The 23,037-nt window shown below is 47.7% G+C and overlaps 1 protein-coding gene across 3 annotated transcripts in view; it reads right to left on the bottom strand.

Annotated features, from left to right (window-relative positions):
• The window catches only part of LRRC36 (leucine rich repeat containing 36), a 287,868-nt gene that overhangs the window by 109,761 nt on the left and 155,070 nt on the right, over positions 1-23,037 (bottom strand). For 2 of the 3 annotated variants that reach the window (XM_029608785.1, XM_029608786.1), the window contains exon 8: positions 4,948-5,388. The exons of the other annotated variant lie outside the window; for it this stretch is intronic. In XM_029608785.1, the coding sequence (XP_029464645.1) occupies positions 4,948-5,388 (441 nt within the window). The remainder of the gene's footprint in view (positions 1-4,947; positions 5,389-23,037) is intronic. 3 annotated transcript variants of the gene reach the window in all.

Genomic DNA, 23,037 nt, shown 5'->3' with positions numbered 1-23,037 from the left:
CTCTGTAAAAAAGGGATCGCTTCTGAGGGGTGTTAAATCCTTTAACATTCAAGGATAAAACTTTTATCATAGCCATTTAACTAAGAAAGGAGAATTCCAAACAGCTGCATGAAGCACTGTATGTAAAAATCAGGAAGTGCCCCACACAGCCAGAGAGACTGAGCATAAGAAATATGGAATGAAAAGACAAAAATGAGAACATCCTATCATTAGCAAAAAATATGCAGCATGAAGGAATGGTGCATCGACAGTCACAAGAACATAAGATCACAACAGATACAATAGCATGCTTGCCATGAGAACACAGATCAAGCTGTGCTCCCCAAATCCCTTGTCTGCCAAATCCTCCAGGCAGACTATCTCCCATACCAAGTAGGGGAGAAAAGTGAGGTCACAGATTAATGAGATGGAGCCCTCCCACCCACCCCCCCCAGACCCACAGCACTCAACCATCAAACATTGAAAAAAAAAAAAAAACAGACATGCGATCCGTTAAACTCACAGCGAGAATAAGCAATGCACATCAAGTAAATACAGATTATAATATAACAAATAATCCCAGACAATAGTAAAGAACCAGTTCACCGCGTGATATGGCAGTGAAGGAAAAAAGTCAACCCAGGCCTTGTGTAGGGGAAGAACCACCTGATTGACGCCGAAGACGGCTGTTCCGCTTCCCCACTCTCTGCCATGCTGGGTGTTGGGGCCGGGCAGAAACAGCACCCTGAACTTCACGGGGGGGCTGCGAGGCCACAAAGCCCAAGCTGGAGAGACCCGGGAGGGCCTCCTCGGGAGTCAAACATTTATGGGTTACGCCAGCATGTGCGAAGGATAGGCCAAAGGGATGGGACCACCGGTACTTCACTGATTTGCTACGTAGAAATGTAGTGACTTCGCGGAAGGACTGTCGACTCTGAAGTGTAGCAAAAGACAGATCTGGGAAAACTGCTACTTTATGGTTCTCCCAGGCCCACTCGTTTTTCTCACGGGCCGCCATCGCAATCCGCTCTTTAATGTGGTAGGAGGTGAAGCAGACAATGATGTCTCGCGGGCGGTTAGCCTGCGGAGCTCTCAGAGTTCTGTGCGCCCGATCGAATAGGATTTCCGGGGGGTCAAAATCGCCGTCTTTTGCGGACTCTCGGAGGAGATGTATACAGAACTCACGGATTAGGGCATGGCAATCCTCGGGTCCCGAGGACTCCGCAAGGCCTCTAAACCGGAGATTGCTCCGTCTTGCCCTGTTTTCTAAATCTGCTATTTTCGCCGTGAGTTGGTCGTTGGCGGCATGCATGGTATCCAGCAGAGTTTTATGTGCTGATAATTGCTCAGCCTGGCCCTCGATCCGCACGTCTATATCACCAACCTGGTGGCCTAGGGCCGTGAGATCATCTCGCACCTCCTCCACCCGGGCAAAGATTTCCTGGCGGTACGCTTTTAAATCTGATCTGATACCAGCAAACCACTCCCTGAATTCGGCCCTGGTCGGATGATCAGTCAGTGCTCCTTCATCTGGAAGGGAATCAGGCAGGATCGGCTCCGGGGATAAAGCGCGCGAAGAGTCGCCATCTTGGGCTTCTGATTCCGCCTCCGGCAAGCAGGCCTGAAGTTTGGACGTCTCTTTCTGATATGAGAAACGTTGTAGGTCAGTAGCTTTTTTCTTACTGGCCATGGCGTAATCAAGGTATTCGCACAAAATTATCTGTGGCCAGTCGATGCAATAATGGCACGGATCGCGGCGGATCTGGAGGGTATTCGCGGGAGCTCGAGGATCAAGCTGCCATCTCACAGCGTGACGTCACGCTCCCCCCCTGTTTCCTGTCTTTTAACCAGTTTGTAATCCACGAAAGGACATCGCCTCCTATCCCATGACTTTTTAGTTTTCTTAGAAGCCTCTCATGAGGGACTTTGTCAAACACCTTCTGAAAATCCAAATACACTACATATACCGGTTCACCTTTATTCACATGTTTATTAACCCCTTCAAAAAAATGAAGATTTGTTAGTTAAGACATCCCTTGGGTAAATCCATGTTGACTGTGTTCCATTAAACCATGTTTTTCTATATGCTCTACGATTTTGATCTTGAGAATAGTTTCCACTATTTTTCCCAGCACTGAAGTCAGGCTCACTGGTTTATAATTACCTGGATCGCCCCTGGAGCCTTTTTTAAATATTGGGGTTACATTTGCCACCCTCCAGTCTTCAGGTACAATGGATGATTTTAATGATAGGTTACAAATTTTTAACTAATAGATCAGAAATTTCATTTTTGAGTTCCTTCAGTACCCTAGGATGCATACCATCTGGTCCAGGTGATTTGCTACTCTTTAGTTTGTCAATCTGGCCTACTACATCTTCCAGGTTCACAGTGATTTCGTTCAGTTCGTCTGACTCATCACCCCTGAAAACCATCTCCGGAACTGGTATCTCCCCAACATCCTCATTAGTAAACACGGAAGCAAAGAATTAATTTAGTCTTTCTACAATGGCCTTATCTTCCCTAAGAGCCCCTTTAACCCCTCGGTCATCTAATGGTCCAACCGACTCCCTCTCAGGTTTTTTGCTTCAGATATATTTTAAAAAGTTTTTATTATGAGTTTTTGCCTCTATGGCCAACTTCATTTCAAAATCTCTCGTCACCTGTCTTATCAATGTTTTACACTTAACTTGACAATGCTTATGTTTTATCCTATTTTCTTCAGATGGATCCTTCTTCCAATTTTTGAAGGATTTTTTTTGTCTAAAATAGCCTCTTTCACCTCACCTTTTAACCATGACGGTAATCGTTTTCCCTTCCTTCCACCTTTCTTAATGTGTGGAATACATATGGACTGCGCCTCTAGGATTGTATTTTTAAACAATGTCCATGCCTGTTGAACACTTTTAACCTTTACAGCTGCACCTTTCAGTTTTTTCTAACTATTTTCCTCATTTTATCAAAGTTTCCCCTTTGAAAGTTTAGTGTTAGTGCTGCAGATTTACTTATTGTCCCCCTTCCAGTTATTAGTTTAAATTTGATTATGTTATGATCACTGTTGCCAAGTTGCCCCACCACCGTTACCTCTCTCACCAAATCCTGCGTTCCACTAAGAATTAAATTAATAGCTCCCTCTCTTGTTGGTTACTGAACCAATTGCTCCATGAAGCAGTCATTTATTACATACAGGAACTTTATGTCTCTAGCAAGTCCTGATGTTACATTTACCCAGTCAATATTGGAGTAATTGAAATCTCCCATTATTATTGCACTGCCAAATTGGTTAGCTTCCCTGATTTCTCTTAGCATTTCATCATCTGTCTGACCATTTTGTCCAGGTGAACGGTAGTATATTCCTATCACTATACTCTTACCCAACGCACATGGGATTTCTACCCATATAGATTCTACTGAGCATTTAGTCTCTTGTATGATCTTTATCCTGTTGTACTCTATACCCTCCTGGACATAAAGTGCCACACCCCCACCAAGTCGATCCTCCCTATCATTGCGATATAATTTGTACCCTGATATAGCACTGTCCCATTGGTTATCCTCCTTCCACCAAGTCTCTGTGATGCCAGTTATGTCAATCTCATCATTTGCTGCTATACACTCTAACCACTAGATCCCAGGGATATTACATTATTTGGATGGGGATGGTGGGGAAGGGATGGGCCTCGGGCCCTTTAAACAATGGTGCCCCACGATATTTGACCCCCTTATGTGATGAACTGTCGCAGCTTAGTAAATCTCCCTCTTAGCCAGATAATTCTAGGATGGCTATTCGGCTGTCCTAAAGTTAGCTGGATAAACTAACTATAAAATAATGGCATATGTTCCACCTTTATTACTGTGCTAAGATTTACTTTGCTCAGAGCCCAGTGAATAGGACCCTATACAGCCAAATGAGAACCTTGGTTTCAATTCCCAGGCTCTTATTTCCTGCAGTGATTGAAATGAATGTCAAATAGCTTAAGAACTAAGAAATGCCATACTGGGTTAGATCAGAAGTCTATAAAGCCCAGCATCCTGTCTCCAACAGTGGTCAATTTAGGTCACAAGTACCCAGTAAGATCCCAAAGATTAGGTCCAAGCCTTCCAACTCATAACCAGGGATAAGCAGTGGCCTTCCCAAGTCTACATGGCTAATAGTGGTTTATGGACTTTTCCTCCAGAACTGTTTAGACCCTTTTTAAATCCAACAATGCTAACTGCTTTCTACACATTCTCTAGCAACAAATTCCAAGGTTTAATTATGAACTGAGTGAAAAAATACTTTATTCAATTTGTTTTAAAAGTGCCTCCTATTAGCTTCATGATGTGTTGTTTAGTTCTCGTACTATTGGAAAGGATAAATAATAGTTCCATCCCCTCATGATTTTATAGATGTCTATCATACCACCTCTCAGCAGTCTCTTCTCCAGATTAAAGAGCCCTTACCTCTTTATCTTTGTATAGAGGAACCATTCCATTTCCCCTGTCAGTTGGTCACCTTTCTCTATAACGGTTCTAGTTTCGTTATATCTATTTTGAGATGGGATGACTAGAACTGCACACAAGATATAGTCACACCATGGATCAATACAGAGGCACTATGATATTTTCTGTTTTATTTGTATTCCTTTCCTAATAATACCTGACATTATATTTGCTTTTTAGACCAATGCTGCACACTGAGCTGAGGATATCAAACTATTTCTACAGTGACTCCAAGATCCTTTCCCTAGGTGATGCGCCTACTATGGAACCAAGGATCATGGTAGTTTGGATTATTCTTCCTATATTTATCACTTTGCACTTGGCAAAGAGCATAAGGGGAAATGCCTATTGGGAAGCAGATACATTTTTATGAAAAGTGGATGACAATGATTAAGACAAGGATCAAGATATATGTGACAGACCCTGAGTGAATTGATTGAGGAAAGTATGATGTCTCTTTCAAAGACATGCTGTTCTGTTGTATTTACCTGAGCTGAGGTTTGATCTCTCTCTGCTGGATTGATCCCCACTCTGTTGCTTTATAGTCTCTTCATATGATGACTGCAAAGGGAGCTCCAGATCCTCAGAGGGCTTTGAACTACAGTTTGAGCTTCTTTTCTCAGTGTCAGAATTTTTTATTGTCTCACTCTTCAGGGAAGAGGAGACAAGGTAGCTGTTTCCATAATTAATCAAATCGGTATCTTTAGATATATATGGTTTTGGCAGAAGGGCTTTGTTCTCATTAAAAGACAAAGTTCTAGTGAGAGAAATCTCATTGTTGCTCTCAGAAGTATTGTCCTTCTCCAGATAGGAATCTAAAGGTGAACATTCAGCAAATGTCACTCGACATCCTTCTTTGGAGCGTCCCAATGAAAGTTTCCCTGGACAGCGAAGTGATGAGCGTGTCGGTGACAAAAGAGGTCGGGATTCTGTCAAAACATGCAAACAGAAAAAAAATATAATAACTTTTCAAACACATCTGCAAGATATACGTGCCAGCCACTGTATGCTTCAGCAGAAATCATTGGGTCTGCTGTGGCAAACTTGAAGTGGCTTTTTTGTTTTAAATTGTTGTAGATCCATGGATACCTGTAAGAATTAACATCTTTTAATGACCAGTAAGCAGCAGAGACTTTCCATTAGAACTGAGCCTTTCAACAACATATCTATCTATCTATATCTTATGATATTGTAGCAACCTTGTAGGACTGAAGTTTTGTGAAATATACAGGAGGGGCTTAGGAACCTGCAAAAACTATAGCATTTTCTGAGGTATCATGTGTACATGGTAAGAAAGGGGGAAGAAAGGCTATGTCACAGAATTGATTTCAGAATATGGCTCAATACTTGGTATAAAGATGAGGATGGGGTCTGCATTAGGAGTAACCACCCAGGAAAAGCATCTTGGCATCACTGAAATTCACAGCTCAGTTTGTGACAGTGGAAAGAAATGAAGAATAGAATGGAGAACACCATAATTCCTCTGTATAGATCAATAGTGTGATTTTGGTCACCCCATCTCAAAAAAGATATAGTGGAATTAAAAAATGTACAGAGAAGGGAATTATAGTGAAATTAAAAAATGTACAGGTTAAGGGGTTGGAACAGCTCCCTTATAAAGAAAGGTCAAATAGGTTAGGGCTCTTCAGCTTGGAGAAGAGATGGTTGAAGGGGGATATGATACAGGTCTACAAAATCGATAGTGGGGTGAAAAAGATACATAAGGAATGTTTATTTACCCTTTCAGATAAAACTAGGACTAGGATACACTCATTGAAACAATAGGAAGCAGGTTTAAAACAAATTGGAGAAAGTATTTTTTTTTACTCAATGCACAATCAAGCTGTGGAATTTGTTGCTGGAGGATATGGTCAAGGCAACTAGCATAGTTGGGATCAAAATTGTTTGGACAAGGTCCTGGAAGAAAAGTCCACAAATAATTATTAACCAAGTGACTGTTACACTTGCCGCCCGTGGGAGGCCCGTGGTGCGGCTCTCTCACTTTCCCAGACAGACCTCAGTGCTCTCCTCTTCGTTGTTGGCAGCAGTTGGCCGCCGGCTCCGATGTCGGAACCCTGCCAGTGTCCCTGGTCCCGCTGTGCTGCCCGGGACCTCCAGCCAGGATTCCTCCTCTGAACAGCTTCTCCACCTGCTCCGCGGAGAGACGCTGCCGATCGCCCCGCTCCCCCTCCTAGGTGCATGCATCCTTGATCCTTTTAAAGGGCCTGTGGCGGGAACCTGGCCGCGGACCCGGATACTGACCACTCTCAGTGTACTTAAACTCAGGCAGTGCTCCTAAGCATTGCCTTTGCAACAGGTCTCCTCAGTTCCCTGTTGATCGAGTACTCTTTGCCTTTAGAGATTTGTCTCAGTCTTGTGTTCCTGTTTCTTCATTCCTACCCTGCTCCTTGCCTTGGATTGACTTCATAGGCTTTGACCTTGCTTTGCCTGACTCTGCCTTCTGACTATCTCCAAGCCTGACCTCTGGTATGCCTGACCACGTCTGCATTCTCCAAGCCTGAACTCCAGTACGCCTGACCTCGCCTGCCTTCTCCAAGCTTGACCACTGCTACGTCTGACCACGCCTGCCTTCTCCGTGCCTCGACCATTACTAAGCCTGACCACGCCTGCCTTCTCCGTGCCTTGACCATTGCTACGCCTGATCAGGCCTGCCTTCTCTGCGACCTGACCATTGCTACGGATAACCTTGCTATAGTCTCTTTCTTGTCCAGAGTTCCATGTTGCTTGCTACAGTTTCCTCTGGCCGCCAGCTTCCATCCTAGACTAACAGTGACTTCTCTGCCTCCATCCTCTGGACGTGGACTTACAAGGCTTCGGCCTTCCTTTTCCCAAGCACCCTCAGTCTCTTTCCTTGTTCCTTGGTGTTTGGGTTCAAGTTCCGAAACCCATCTTGGATAGACCTACGCCACCTGCTGGCTCTGGGCTGAACGATCTACCTTCAATTACCTATCTCGAGGCCCGCCTAAGTCCTGCCGGCCCCGGCACCCAAAGGCTCAACCCGAGGGGAACGAGGGCTGGTATAGGTGAAGCTCTAGTGGCCTCTAGCTTCAGCCCACTCCACCTGCTGACAATGGGGACCCATAGGTCCTTGCCTACGTGTTGCGTCAACCCCACTTCAGCCCAAGAATCCACTTCCAGCGCAACAGATTGCAGAGGCCATGGATTTGGTAGAGCTGTGCGCCTGGCTTCTAAGGTGTAGGAACAGCAGCAGTTTCTCGAGGCACTGGCCTCATCCATGGACCATCTTCACAACCGGGTCGATGCCTTTCTAAACGACCCTGCTCCGTCTCCTCCACAGCCACCCCTATCATTGCCATGATCCTTGTTGGCGCTTCCGGCGCCCCCATGTTTCAATGGTGACTCTAAGCTTTGCAGAGTGTTTATAAACCAGTGCTATATGCAATTCACTCTGCAACCCTCCATCTTTCAGGATGATTTAACTAGTCATGTTTATCCTGTCTTGCCTGGAAGGGAAGGCTCTGGCCTGGGCTTCGCCCCCGTGGGAATGCTCAAATTCCCTGTTGAGGGAGCTGGTTCAATTTGTGGCTGTCTTCAAATGAACTTTCAATGACCCTGGGCAGCATGCTGTGGCAAGCACGAATCTACTCCACCTTCGTCAAGGACAACAAAGACTTTTTGATTACACCATAGAGTTCCAGACTTTGTCTACTGAGCTCGCTTGGCAAGAGGATTGCCTGCGAGCTATCTATCTTGATGGTCTCTCCTCGCTGCTAAAAGATGAGTTGGCTGCTCGGGAGCTCCCGTCCTCCTTGGAAGACCTTATAGATTTGACGGGCCAAATTGATCACCTTCTTCAAGAGCGACACCGGGAGACTCAGATGCCCAAAATACCCCTGCAGGTTCGCTCCCACTCACCACCCGTTACTAACTATACATCCAGTGACACTAGAGTGGTCAAGGCGGAGGAACCCATGCAGTTGGGTAGAGGACAACTGACACCGGAAGAGCGCCTCTGGCGTAGACAAACTGGCCTGTGTCTGTATTGCGGGGCCCCAGGCCACCATCTGCAGAACTGTCCCATCCGTCCGAGAAACTCCAGAGCCCAAGTTCAGTAGGGATCCTGAACTTGGGTGCAACTTCTCCGGCCCCCCAACTCTCAGTTCCAGTCACCTTAATTTGGGAATCCTGGTCCTTCCCAGTCCTCACTCTGGTGGACTCCAGAGCGGGGGGAAATTTTATCCTCAAGGACCTTGCACAACTCTTGGGTATTAAGACCCGCTCATTAGCTCCTACCCTGTGCATTGCCTTGATACATGGAGAGCCGCTTCCCGGCTGAATTTCTCTGACCACGGAACCTGTTCAGTTACGCACCGGGGCTTTGCACCTTGAGGAGCTTGAACTTTTAGAATTGGATAAGTCTATCCATCCCATAGTGCTTGGGCTTCCCTGGCTCCAGAAGCACTTGCCTCAATTTAATTGGACTTCTCTACAGCTGGTAGAGTGGGGTCCAGCTTGTCTCCAATCTTGCCTCCAGAAGGTGACCCCTTCTGCAACGATTCCTTTCGTTACCACTTTTTCTGGCAAACCAGCTCCATTCGCCGCCTACGAAGATGTATTCTCCAAACAGAAGGCTGACCTTCTCCCGCCTCTCCGGCGGTTTGACTGTCCTATTGATCTCATTCCTGGAACCATACCTCCTCGTGGACGCACCTACCCTTTGAGACAAAGGCCATGACTGAATACATTCGAGAAAATCTGGAAAAAGGATTTATCCGTCCTTCTACATCACCCGACAGAGCGGGGTTCTTTTTTGTGACCAAAAAAGATTTGTCACTCAGACCGAGCATTGACTACCATGTCCTTAATGCCATCACTTGCAAGGAATAAATACCCCTTACCACTGATCTCTGAACTCTTCGATCATCTTCAAGGTGCAACCATTTTCACTAAGCTGGACTTACTCAGGGCGTATAAACTGGTGTTCATCCGTCCCGAGGACATCTGGAAGACCGCCTTTAATACTAGGGATGGTCACTATGAATACTTAGTGATGCCCTTTGGCCTTTCCAATGCACCTGCTGTATTCCAGTGAATGATGAATGAAATATTTAGAGATCTATTGAATACTAAAGTCGTGGTTTACCTGGACGATATCCTCATATTTTCAAAGGACCTTGATACCCATCAGGCTGGTATTACAACATCTTCGTGAAAACCAGTTGTTTGCAAAACTAGACAAGTGTTTGTTCGAGAAGTCCAGCCTACCGTTCCTTGGTTACATAATTTCACCACAGGGTTTTTCCATGGACCCGAGCAAATTAAAAGCGATCCGGGATTGGCCACAGCAGGTTGGACTTAGAGCACTACAACTTTTCATGGGGTTCCTTAACTATTACCGCCATTTTATCCCTCATTATTCTACTCTGCCCGCCCCCTTGACGGCCCTGACTAGGAAGGGCTGAATACACGAAACTGGCCACCTGAAGCTATTGCAGCGTTCCATCGATTAAAGGAAGCCTTTCAAAAGGGACCCTGTCTACATCACCCAGATCTGACTCGTCCATTCCAAGTCGAGGTAGACGCCTCCGCCATTGGGGCTGGGGCTGTCCTAAGCCAGCGGACCACCTCCAGTACGCCTTTGTGTTGGAGACCAGGGTAGACCACCAGAAAAACCACTGGAGCAGTGCCACGGTTTGCACTTGTCCTGGGTGACCGTCAATCTTGGAATCATGGGCCCAACGGAGCACCCTTTCTCCGTAGTCCCATGCTTTTACTCACGGACGTTTTCCCCAGCAGAATGACACTATAGCATTGGGGACCGCGAATTACTTGCTATAAAGTTGGCTTTAGAAGAATGGCGTCCCTGGCTTGAGGGCGCACAACATAAATTCACGGTGTTCACGGACCATAAAAATCTAGAGCATTTAAGTCAAGCACAGTGTCTTAATGCCCGCCAGGCTCGGTGGGCCCTTTTTTTTTCCCGGTTCGATTTTGAGCTCCGTTATCGCCCCGCAGAAAAAACCTTTGAGCAGACGCCTTATCTCGATCCTTTGAACCAGAGGATATTCCCGATGAGCCAACGCATATCATTAATCCTGCCTGTCTCTCCTTGTCAGCTACTCATACAATCCCTATGGGGAAAACTGTGGTGCTGTGACGACTCCGAGAAAGAGTGCTCCGTTGGGCCCACGATTCCAAGATTGATGGTCACCCAGGACAAGCGCGAACTGTGGCACTGCTCCAATGGTTTTTCTGGTGGCCTACCCTGGTCTCCAACGCAAAGGCGTATGTTGAATCATGCATCGTTTGTGCACAACAGAAACCCCTGGTCGGGTGACCGTGGGGACTACTTCAACTGCTTCCAGCATCTGAAGAACCGTGGACATATCTGTCAACAGATTTCATTGTGGATCTGCCTCCTTCTAGGGGCAATACCGTAATATGGGTGACCATAGACCGTTTCTCGAAAATGGCTCATTTTGTGCCGCTTCCGGGCTTACTATCTGCACCCGAGCTAGCGCGACTGTTTTTCCACCACATATTAGACTACAAGGCTTACCAGTGGATATAGTTTCCGATCGAGGTCCACAATTCGTTGCCAGGTACTGGCGCTCTCTTTGCCGGAAATTCAGTATCAACATCAACCTCACGACCGCCTATCAACCCCAGGCCAACGGGCAAGTGGAGCAGATGAACTGCTCTTTGAAAGAGTTCTTACAGGCCTACATCAATGACCAACAGGACAACTGGTCAGACCTCTTATCCTGGGCAGAGTTCTCTCATAACTCTCACATTGCCACAGCTACAGGAACATCTCCTTTCATCATTGTCTATGGGAAACAACTTCAACCACCTTTGCCCATGCCACTCTCTGTGCCATCCCCTGCAGCACAGGCTACTGCGGATGCCCTTAAGACGATATGGGAACAGACGAATCTCTGCCTATGTCAGACCGCCTCCCGGGCCAAGAAGACGGCTGACAGCCGCCACCGCACAGCTCCTGAATTTCATCCTGGCCAGAAAGTCTGGTTGAGCACCAAATATATCAAGCTTCGAATACCTTCCCAGAGATTTGCTCCTCGGTTCATTGGACCATTCACTATCACTCGACGCATAGGACCTGTAACCTATTAGCTCCAACTGCCTCCTTCCTTGGGTGTACATAGTAACTTCCATGTTTCCTTACTCAAGCCTGTGGTGTTGTCCTGGCCTACCTGAAAGGTTCCCGAGCCACCCGCATTGGTGGCAAAAACTGACACTACGTATCAAGTCCACGATGTCCTAGATGTCTGTTGCAGAGGCCGCTGATGGGAGTACCTCCTCTCTTGGGAGGGTTATGGTCCCGAGGAAAACTCTTGGGAAACTGCCAAGAACATCTTAGACAAAACCCTCCTCAGAAACTTCCATCGTGCCCATCCAGGCAAACCCTGACCTCTAGGAGGGGGGCGTAAAGGGGGGGGGGGGGTACTGATAAACTTGCTGCCCGCGGGAGGCCCGCAGTACGGCTCTCTCACCTTCCCAGGCAGACCTCAGCGCTCTCCTCTCCGTCGTTGGCGGCAGTCGGCCACCGGCTCCGACCTCAGGCCCCTGCCAGTGTCCCTGGTCCCGCCGTGCTGCCCGGGACCTCCAGCCAGGATTCCTCCTCTGGACAGGCCTCTCCCCCTGCTCTGCAGAGAGATGCCACCGATCACGCCGCACCCCCTCCTAGGCGAGCGCGCACACATCTTTAATCCTTTTAAAGGGCCTGTGGCGGGAACCTGGCCGCGGACCCGGATGCTGACGTCACCACTCTCAGCGTACTGAAACTCAGGCAGTGCTCCTTTGCAAAACGTCTCCTCGGTTCCCTGTAGATCAAGTACTCGTTTCCTTTAGAGATTCATCTCAGCCTTTTGTTCCTGTTTCCTCGTTGTTCCTGGTTCCTCTCTCTTCATTCCTACCCTGCTCCTTGCCTCGGATTGACTTCACGGACTTTGACCTTGCTTTGTCTGACTCTGCCTTACGACTATCTCCAAGCCGGACCTCCAGTACGTCTGACCTCGCCTGCCTTCTCCAAGCCTGAACATTGCTATGCCTGACCACGTCTGCATCTTCCAAGCCTGACCACTGCTACGCCTGACCACGTCTGCATTCTCCAAGTCTGATCTCCGGTACGTCTGACCAGCCTGCCTTCTCCAAGCCTGACCACTGCTACGTCTGACCACGCCTGCCTTCTCCGTGCCTGGACCATTGCTATGCCTGACCATGCCTGCCTTCTCCATGCCTCGACCATTGCTACGCCTGACCACGCCTGCCTTCTCCGTGCCTCGACCATTGCTATGCCTGACCACGCCTGCCTTCTCCGTGCCTCGACCATTGCTATGCCTGACCACATCTGCCTTCTCTGCACCCTGACCATTGCTACAGATAACCTTGCCATAGAGTCTTTCTTGTCCAGAGTTCCATGTTGCTTGCTATAGCTTCCTCTGGCCGCCAGCTTCCATCCGAGTAACTTCTCTGCCTCTATCTTCTGGACGTGAACTTATAAGGCTTTGGCCTTCCTTTGCCCAAACACCCTCAGTCTTTTCTTGTTCCTTGGTGCTTGGGTTCCAGTTCTTGGATAGACTTATGCCACCTGCTGGCTGCTGCCTCTGAGCTGAACCATCTACCTTCAATTATCTATCTCGAGGCCCGCCTAAGTCCTGCCGGCCCCGGCACCCAAAGGCTCAACCCGAGGGGAACGAGGGCTGGTATAGGTGAAGCTCCAGTGGCCTCTAGCTTCAGCCCACTCCACCTGCTGATGGTGGGGACCCGTAAATCCTTGCCTACAGGTTGTGTCAACCCCACGTAAGCCCAAGAATCCACCTCCAGCGCAACAGTGACTCCGGGAGACCACCATTTGTCATAGGGAGTGCGCAGCAAGAAACTGGATCTACTTTTGGGACTGGTCACATTTGCAGACAGGATGCTGTGCTCGATGAGTCTTTGCTCTCACCCAGCATGGCACTAAACAATAGATGGCTATTTTGTACTGATAACTTAATCTGTCTATCGGAGAAAAAATGATTGTAGGTGAGAAATTCACTTCATACATTGACTTGTTTAAACTAGAGGGTGAGAGATGGCAGCTGATTGTTATGGGCTTTCATAAACAACTAGTTTTCATAAAACTAGTTTCAAGAAACAAAAAAAACGAGAATCTCACAAGGCTACCTTTACCCAAAAGGATAAATATGAGCCATGAAAAGGGAAGAAAGAGTTGGAAGGCTCTAAGCACAAATGCTCATATATCTAGCTAAAAAATTCCAGAGCTGCATGTCCTGATGGCAAAAACAACCTGCATATTGTTACTATTATGGAGATATGGTTCAATGAGCCCTATGGGGGAGAAATAGCTCTTTAGGAGTAATCTTCTGTCAGTTCTGAGGCAAAGTCCATGAGTACGTTTTGTGCAGTCTTTGTCCCAAATTTCAAAGGAAATGTAGGTGCATAGTTTCCCTTTGAAAACTGCTGTGGGTACAAAATGTTGATAGACTTTTACACTTAAGAGGCTAGAATTATGTGGGAAAATAATGCTTGTAGATTCGAAAATCCAGTCTATGCATGTTATATGATTCTAGGCAGTATCCAGCAGATTTTAAAAGTGCTACGTGAGCCAAAGCTGGGAGATACGTGTGTGACTTGGCTGGGTATGTGCCGCGCGGATATTAAAAACTGTCTCCATCTGCTGGTAGAGGTGCATAACCCACTGGTTTTGGATCCACCTGTTCATATGCTAAGAAATTTAAAAGTTCAAAAAAGGGGCAGGGTCTGTTACATGAAGTGTGCGTGTAAGTATTTGTGCATACAAGTGCGCGCTGGGGTCCCCTATCATGTAAGTTTACTTCTGTTATGGATGACATATAAGTAATAAAATAACAAAAACTAGGCTAGTCAGCGGGATTTTAATGGTCGGGGCTAATAGGGTAAAAGGGTGGTAAGTTAGCTAGGGGGTTTAGGAAGTCCTTTCCTTTACTGGGGAAAACTGGGAATGAACTGGAGAAACAGGTAATTGTGTCGGCGTGCATATCTACTAAAATTCCCCCACTTACGCGAGCGGCATTCACGCGCGGCAATATAAAATCGTACGCACATATAGCCGATTTTATAACAGGCTCAAGTATATGTGCATATACATGTGTATATTATAAAATCGTCGTGCCCATGTGCACAAGCTGGCAAAAGCATGCACATATGCGCAGGTCTTAAAATTCATCTCTTAGGTTTACCAGAAGATGATTGTGTGAAACAAATCTCTAGATTTCTTTGATTGCATGCCTACAGAATTAGATCAAGGGAGTACACCTCAAGGTGGTTTACTGGGATTTTAGCAAATCTTTTGTTACAGTCCCACATAAGATGTGCATAAATAAACTGAGCAGCCTGAGATTGAACCCAAAGATGGTAGATTGCATTAGAAACTGTTTTGAGGAATAGACAACAGATGATAGTGGCAAATGAAAAGTGATCAGTGAAATGCCTCAGGGATTGGTCATGAGACAGATTTGATTCAATATATTTGTGAGCGACACTGCAAAAAGATTAGGAGGAAAAATATACCTTTTTTTTGCAGATGACATTAAAATTTACAACAGAGTGGAAACCCTGAGGGATTAAACAGAATAAGAAGTGACCCAACAAAGCTCAGAGAGTGATGGAGTACTTGGCAATTAAAATTAAATATTAAAGCGCAGTCATGCATTTGAAGTGCAAAAAAAGGAGGGAGAAGTACACGATAAGAATGAGATACTAATACACATCGACCAGGAGGGAGACCTCAAGATGATCATTTCTGATGATCTAAAAGTATTTATTTAATTATTTAGAAGCTTTTCTATACCGATATTAGTGGGTATATCATATCTGTTTACATCAAACTGAAGGTAGAAATTACATATAACAGGGAAGGGGGATGGGATTGCAGAGAATAAAAACTAGAGAAATAACTAAAGAAAAGCGAGAAAAGAAACTGCAGAGAAATAACATAACATAATAACGTGAATATTAGTAGTTTAGAAGCAAACATCTGTGGCGACGGGTTTCTGGTGTAAGAGTCCTAATCTGGGTATGCCTGTTTGAAGAGCCAGGTCAATGGCGATAGGTTTATGGTGTAAGGGTCCTAATCTGGGTATGCCTGTTTGATGGTGCAAGGCTCGAGGCGGAGATTCGTAGGTAGTGTGTTCCAGCAGGAGAGGCCTGAAATGGACAGGGCTCGATCCCTTGTGGAGGATAGGTGTGCATTCTTGAGGGAAGGGATATGGAGCGTGCCATTACCGGTTGTACTAGTGGGGCGGCTGGATTGTATGAAATGGAAGGGCTCGTCAAGCCAGCTAGAGTTGTGTAGGTAGATGGATTTGTGAATAATGGTAAGGGTTTTGTAGAGGATGCGTGAGGGGATAGGGAGCCAATGGAGGTCTTTGAGAATGGAGGTAATATGGTCGGATTTACGGGCATTTGTGATGGTTCTAGTAACAGCATTCTGCAGCTTTTGGAGTGTTTTTATGGTGGAGTAGGGGAGGCCTAGAAAAAGGGAGTTGCAGTAGTCCAGTTTGGAAGAGAGGGTCGCATGAATAATGGTACGGAGGTCGTGGGTATGGAGAAGGGGTTTGAGTTTTTTCATGACGTTGAGCTTATAGTAGCAAAATAGTATGTTAAAATAGTGATTAGAACCAGATGGATGCTAGGGTGCATTGACAAAGGCATAATCAGCAGCAAAAGGGATGTGATAATGCCTTTCTACAGGTTATTTGTGAGACCTCACCTAGAATATTGTGTCCAATTCTGGAAGCTGTGCCTCCAAAATGTTATAGACAGGTTGAAGACAGTCTATGGAAAGAATGCTAAAATGCTGCAGGGTCTGAACCAAAACCCAAACAAGATGAGACTTAAGGACCTAAATATGTATACCTCAGAGGAGAGAAGAGATGGGAAAATCTGACAGAGATTCATATACCACAAAAGCTTAAGTCATGCATAAGAAGGAATCCTGTTTCAGTGGAAAGAAAGCTCTAGAACAAGGGGCCATGTTCTGAGGATCTGAGGGTGGAAGTGGAGGAGACACAAACAGTAACGGAATTTTAAAAAGCACAGGAAAAGCACAGAGGATTCTTAGCAATGAAGAAGCGAGAAGACAGTCAGAGAATGCCTGGGATCTGTGATATTGTACCAGAAGAGAGTGTTGCGGTCCCGGTCACGACCCTCGCGACTGGGTCCTTACCTCTGCCCCGAGGAAAATTGCTGGCGAGTCTGGGGATCCTCCGGGCCTGCTCAGGCCTCCGCGGCGGCGTCTCCATGAGGGAGACGCCGCCGAAAGTTGCAATGGCTCCTTCCGCTTAGGCACATGCGCGCGCAGAGGGAACCCTTTTAAAGGGCCTCTGGTGCGAAATCACGGCCAGCCCCTTTCCATGACGTCAGACGCCAGCGGAGATTTAAACCCGCTGTCTGACCGAAGATCCCTGCCTTGCAACGTGGTCGACTCCTTGTGAGTGGTGAGTTGCTGTTCCTGCTTGTTCCTGCCTGTTCCTCGACTCCCGCCTCGGGTCCGGGTCCTGGTCTCCCGGCACTCAGCCTGGTGGAGTTTCTGTCGCTGGAGTCTGTCTCGCTGCTGCTCCGCTGTTGCTCCTGTCTGCAGTTCTAGGTGTCAGTATACTTCCTTCGGATTGACTTCAGGTTTGACCCCGGCTTGTTTTCTCGTCTGCTGGTCTTGGTCCATCTTCTCGTCTCTCCAAACTCCATGGTTCGCCTAAGTCCCAGCAGTCCGGATCCCTACAGGCTCCTCCTGCGGGGATCTCGGACCCAGGGCAAAGCTGCCTAAGTCCCAGCGGTCCGGTTCCCTACGGGCTCCTTCTGGGGGGATCTCGGGCTTCCAGGGCGAAGTTCTTCAGTCTTCTGCTTCAGTTCCGCCTGCCGGCCTGCCTTCTTCAGCGGAGTTCTCTTCCATCTTCTCTCCTTCTGGCTGGTCCAAGGATCCACTGATCTGGTCACAACAGTTTGCAAGGCCATGGATCCGGTGGATATCCCAGGCCTTCAAGCCATCCCCGGAATGGCCCAGCGCTTACAGCAGCAGCAGCACTGTTTAGATGTCTTGGCTGCTTCAGTGCAGCGTTTGGCTAATTGTCTGGATGCCAATCCTCCGGAACCGGTGTTAGTGCAATCGCCAGCTCCAGAGGTGAGTGTAAACACTCCAACACAGCTACCAGCCCCTCTCGCTATTCGGGGGATGCGAGGAGTTGTCGAGGGTATTTGAACCAATATTTTATTCGGTTCTCCTTGTTACCTGGTCAGTTCCCCATGGATTCAGTCAAAGTGGCCTATATTCTCTCCCTTTTGGATGGGAGGGCCCTGAGCTGGGCGTCTCCTATGTGGGAGCGGAGTGATCCCATGTTGAATAACTTGTCTCAGTTTGTGGAAAACTTCAAACAAGCTTTTGATGAACCTGCTCCCATGGCTACCGCAATCTCTGAGCTTCTACAGCTGCGCCAAGGATCTCGCTCATTAGCAGACTATGCAATAGAATTCCGTACCCTTGCGCTCGAAGTGGGATGGCGCGATGACAGCCTGCGAGGAGTATTCCTGGAGGGTCTTTCGGCGCGGATAAAAGATGAGCTAGCTGCCAGGGATCTCCCGGAGGATCTCAATTCAGTAATCGACGTAGCTGGACGTATTGACCGACGCCTCCAGCAAAGGAAAAGGAAGAGCGCCTTCCTCGCCGAATGGTTCCTTTGGCTCCCGCTTTTTCCAGACCTTTGATGCCACCAACGAGGACCGGGGCTGCGCACTTGGAAGCCTCGACAGAGGAGCCCATGCAGCTAGGGCGTACCCCCTTGTCTGCAGAAGAGAGACGGCGCTGCTGAGCTCTAGGGCTATGCCTTTACTGCGGTAGCAAGGGGCATTTCCTGGCTCAATGCAAGGAGCGGCCGGAAAACACCAAAGCCTAGCTAATATAGGGGAGCTACTCCTAGGCTGTGTTAATTCTGCTCCTCAATGTACTGTTCCTATTACCCTGAAGTATCTGGGATGGTCTTTTGAAACTCTTGCTTTCATTGACTCCGGCGCGGGGGGAAATTTCATTCTCTCTGATTTGGTGCAACAACTTCAGATCCCCACTCTTCCACGTACTCCCCCACTTCGGATCACATCCATTCAAGGAACAGTTCTTCCTGGAAGTATCTCGACTATCACAGTTCCTCTCACCCTCAATACCGGAGTCTTGCATTCTGAGGAGATTTCCTTTCTGATTCTAGAAAAGGCAGTATATCCTGTTGTTCTCGGACTACCGTGGCTGCAACAACATTCTCCGGTGATCCATTGGGATACTTTACAGATCGTGCAATGGAGCTCGTTCTGTTTCGATAATTGCCTCAAGACTCCTTGTGCTCCTCGCGTGCCCTTGCTTCACACCTCCATTCTGCCTCCCGCGCCTTATGAAGAGTTTGCGGAGGTGATTTCTAAGGAGAAAGCGGAGATCCTACCACAGCATCGGCCCTTCGACTTGCACTATAGAACTTCTGCCCGGTACCACGCCACCCCGAGGAAGGGTCTACCCTCTTTCTCTACCGGAGACTCAAGCGATGTCAGAGTACATTTCCGAGAACCTCACCAAGGGATTCATCAGTCTCTCTAAGTCACCAGCAGGGGCAGGATTCTTCTTTGTAGGAAAGAAGGACGGCTCCTTGAGACCTTGTATTGACTACAGGGGCTTGAATGCCATTACCAAGAGGGATCGGTACCATCTCCCATTAATCCCTGAACTCCTGGGTAGACTTCAAGGAGCAAAAGTCTTCATCAAACTAGACTTACGAGGGGCCTACAATCTTGTCTGAATTTGACCTGGAGATGAATGGAAGACTGCCTTCAACACCCGAGACGGGCACTATGAGTATTTAGTAATGCCCTTCGGGCTATGCAACGCCCCAGCAGTCTTCCAACACTTGATGAACGAGGTACTTCGTGAAATGTTATATTCTTCAGTAATCGTCTACCTAGACGATGTGTTGATTTACTCCCGTGACTTGAAGTCTCATTGCCAACATGTCAAACAAGTACTGCAGGTGCTTAAGGACAATCATTTGTATGCAAAATTGGAAAAAATGCATGTTTGAGCAAGACTCTCTGCCATTTCTGGGATATATCGTTTCTGCGACAGGATTCCATATGAGCCCGGAGAAGGTTTCGGCTATAAAGAAGAGGCCTCGCCCTAAGGGGTTGAAAGCCTTACAATGCTTTCTGGGGTTTGCAAACTTCTATAGACACTTTATACCTCAGTACGCACGTATAGTGGCTCCACTTACGGCACTTACTAGGAAAGGAGTTGATGCCAGTGTTTGGTCCAAAGAGGCCTGTCAAGCCTTTGAAAGCCTCAAGGAGGCCTTCCTACTAGAAACTTGCTTACATCATCTGGATCCACTTCGTCCATTTATTGTGGAGGTGGACACATCCAACATTGCCGTAGGTGTAGTGCTTTGTCAAAGTTCCAGTACCGGTCAATTACGGCCTTGATCTTACTTCTCCAAGAAGTTCTCCCCTACAGAGTGTAATTACAGTATAGGAGACAAAGAGCTACTAGCCATCAAGCTAGCCTTTGAGGAATGGAGACTGGCTGGAGGGAGCCAGTCATCCCATCACAGTGTACACAGATCACAAGAATCTAGAGTTTCTGTGTCAAGCTCAGTGTCTAAATCTCAGGCAAGCTCACTGGTCGCTGTTCTTCAACCAGTTTAACTTTGTACTTCGCTACCGACCAGCCTCTAAAAACATCCAGGCGGATGCCCTATCTCGCAACTCGGAGTTGGAGGAGGATGAGGAACAACCACAGTACATCATCGAGCCAACCAAGATCAACTTGTCTGACACCACAGTAAGTGCTCAAGGAAGGACTGTCGTCCCTCGGCGAGATCGCAAGAAGGTCCTAGATTGGGCCCATGACTCTCTCACGGGTGGCCATGCCACTTACTTTAGATCTCCTTAACCGCTACTACTGGTGGCCAAACATGCGGCAAGATGTCCGCATCTACGTAAGTTCATGCCCTACTTGTGCTAGACAGAAGCCATTGACTGGACGACCGTGGGGCCTTCTGCAACCCTTGCCTGTGCCGATGGAGCCCTGGACCCACATAGCTACTGATTTTGTAGTGGATCTGCCCTCGTACGAAGGGAACACAGTTATCTGGGTGACGGTGAATCATTTCTCTAAAATGGTTCATTTAGTCCCTCTGCCCAAGTTACCTTCTGCTCCTGAGTTGGCTCAAGTATTCACTCAACACATCTTTCGGGCCCATGGCCTCCCGCAAAGTATCGTATCAGATCGCGGGCCCCAATTTACTGCTCGACATTGGAGGGCCTTATGCAAGAAATTTGGGGTACAATTGAACCTGTCTACAGCCTTTCATCCCCAAAGTAATGGGCAAACTGAGTGAATGAATCGTTCCTTGAAGGCATTCCTCTGCAGCTTTGCTACAGAAAGGCAGAACAACTGGGTAGCATTGCTACCATGGGCAGAGTTCTCTTACAACAATCACACCCACTCTGCTACTGAAAAATCACCCTTCCAGATTGTGTTTGGTCAACAACTCAGACCTCCCATTCTTTTGCCAATTTCCGTTCCGTCACCAGCAGCTCAACTCTCTGCTGATCAATTACAAAGTCTCTGGAGAGCGGTGCAGCGCAAACTCTCCAAGGCGGCAAAACTCGCACAAAGGATTGCTGATCGACACCGACAACCTGCCCCTGTCTTTGTGCCAGGCGACAAGGTCTGGTTAAGCAGTAAGAATCTCCACCTTCGTGTGCCATCTCGGAAATTAGCACCCAGGTATTGTGGGCCTTTTCGCGTGGCAGAGAGGATTGGTTTGGTGTCATATCGGCTACGTCTTCCCACCATGTTATGTGTGCACAACGTGTTTCATGTACCTTTACTAAAACCTGTGGTGCTCTCCAGATTTCATCGATGGTTGCCCGATCCGGTGACCACCCAGATTCAAGAAGATAGAACGTATCAAGTCCGCGAGGTGCTTGATGTTCGCTTTTACCATCGGCGATGGGAATATCTCCTGGTATGGGAGGGGTGTGGTCCTGAAGAGAACACGTGGGAGCCCGCCCGAAATATCTTGGATAAATCCCCACTACACCACTTTCATCGCAAACGTCCTGGTAAACCAGGGCGTTTAAAGCTGTAAGAGAGGGGGGTACTGTTGAGGTCCCGATTGCGACCCTCGCGACCGGGTCCTTACCTCTGTACCCGAGGAAAACTGCTGGCGAGTCCAGGGATCCTCCAGGCCTGCTCAGGCCTCCGCGGCAGTGTCTCCACGAGGGAGACGCAGCCGAACGCTGCAATGGCTCCTCCCCATTAGGCATGCGCGCATGCAGAGGGAACCCTTTTAAAGGGCCTCTGGCGCGAAATTGCGGCCAGTCCCTTTCCATGACATCAGACGCCAGCGGGGACTTAAACCCGGCGTCTGACCGAAGATCCCTGTCTTGCAACGTGGTCGACTCCTTGTAAGTGGTGAGTTGCTGTCCCTGCTTGTTCCTCGACTCCCGCCTCGGATCCGGGTCCTGGTCTCCTGGTTATCAGCCTGGTGGAGCTTCTGTCGCTGGAGTCTGTCTCGCTGCTGCTCCGCTGTCGCTCCTGTCTGCAGTTCCAGGTGCCAGTATACTTCCTTCGGATTGTCTTCAGGTTTGACCTTGGCTTGTCTTCTCGTCTGCTGATCTTCGCCTGTCCTGATCCTGGTCCATCTTCTCGTCTCTCCAACCTCCGTGGTTCGCCTAAGTCCCAGAGGTCCGGATCCCTACAGGCTCCTCCTGGGGGGGATCTCGGGCTTCCAGGGCGAAGTTCTTCAGTCTTCTGCTTCAGTTCCACCTGTCGGCCTGCCTTCTTTAGCGGAGTTCTCTTCCATCTTCTTTCCGTCCGGCCGGTCCAAGGATCCACTTCTCTGGTCACAACAGAGAGGGTGGGGACTCTAGATGGATCTAGTGGTCCTTATCTGCTATCATATTCTGCAACAGTGGTAGGAACAGAGTTGGGAGTTTACAGTTCCACAAACAATCTGCCTTTCACTCTCTTAAGAGCAAAAGCAAGAACAGATGTGATGAGAATAAAACAAAAGGCAGGAACAGATTTAAGCATTGGCAAAATAGACATTGGCCTAGGTGCCAAATTCTAAAAGTACCCAAAAACTTGGACTATTGCTGCTGCTCTCTGATTTCCAACGGAAAAACCCATCAACCCTGGTTCTTTGTTTATGGGTACCATACTCTTAAATCTGCCCCTGGAGAATGAAAACATGAATTAGCAGGTCATAGGATTGCTGGATATTAGATATTGCATGCTATGGGGTAGCCGGATTGATCCCAAAGGTTAGAATGCCCAGAAAATTGTCATTGCTGGTAGGTTGGTGACAGCCAGGTATTATACAGTGAGACCACAGTGACCTAGGGGGCTAGATGTTCAGGTAAAAGCCTCATAGATTTGGAAGACATGGGATGGGGGAGGGGTTGAATGCCAGATTAAATAGCAGATCTTGTATGATCATCTAGTAGTCCTAGATGAAATCCATGTGCTCATTTAGCCAGGTTTGTTTGGCAGGCTG

Source organism: Rhinatrema bivittatum, chromosome 7, assembly GCF_901001135.1.
Source record: "Rhinatrema bivittatum chromosome 7, aRhiBiv1.1, whole genome shotgun sequence".
NCBI classification, from domain to species: domain Eukaryota; kingdom Metazoa; phylum Chordata; class Amphibia; order Gymnophiona; family Rhinatrematidae; genus Rhinatrema; species Rhinatrema bivittatum.
Note: the sequence above shows the minus strand (reverse complement) of the source record. Positions and strands in the feature narration are given on the sequence as shown.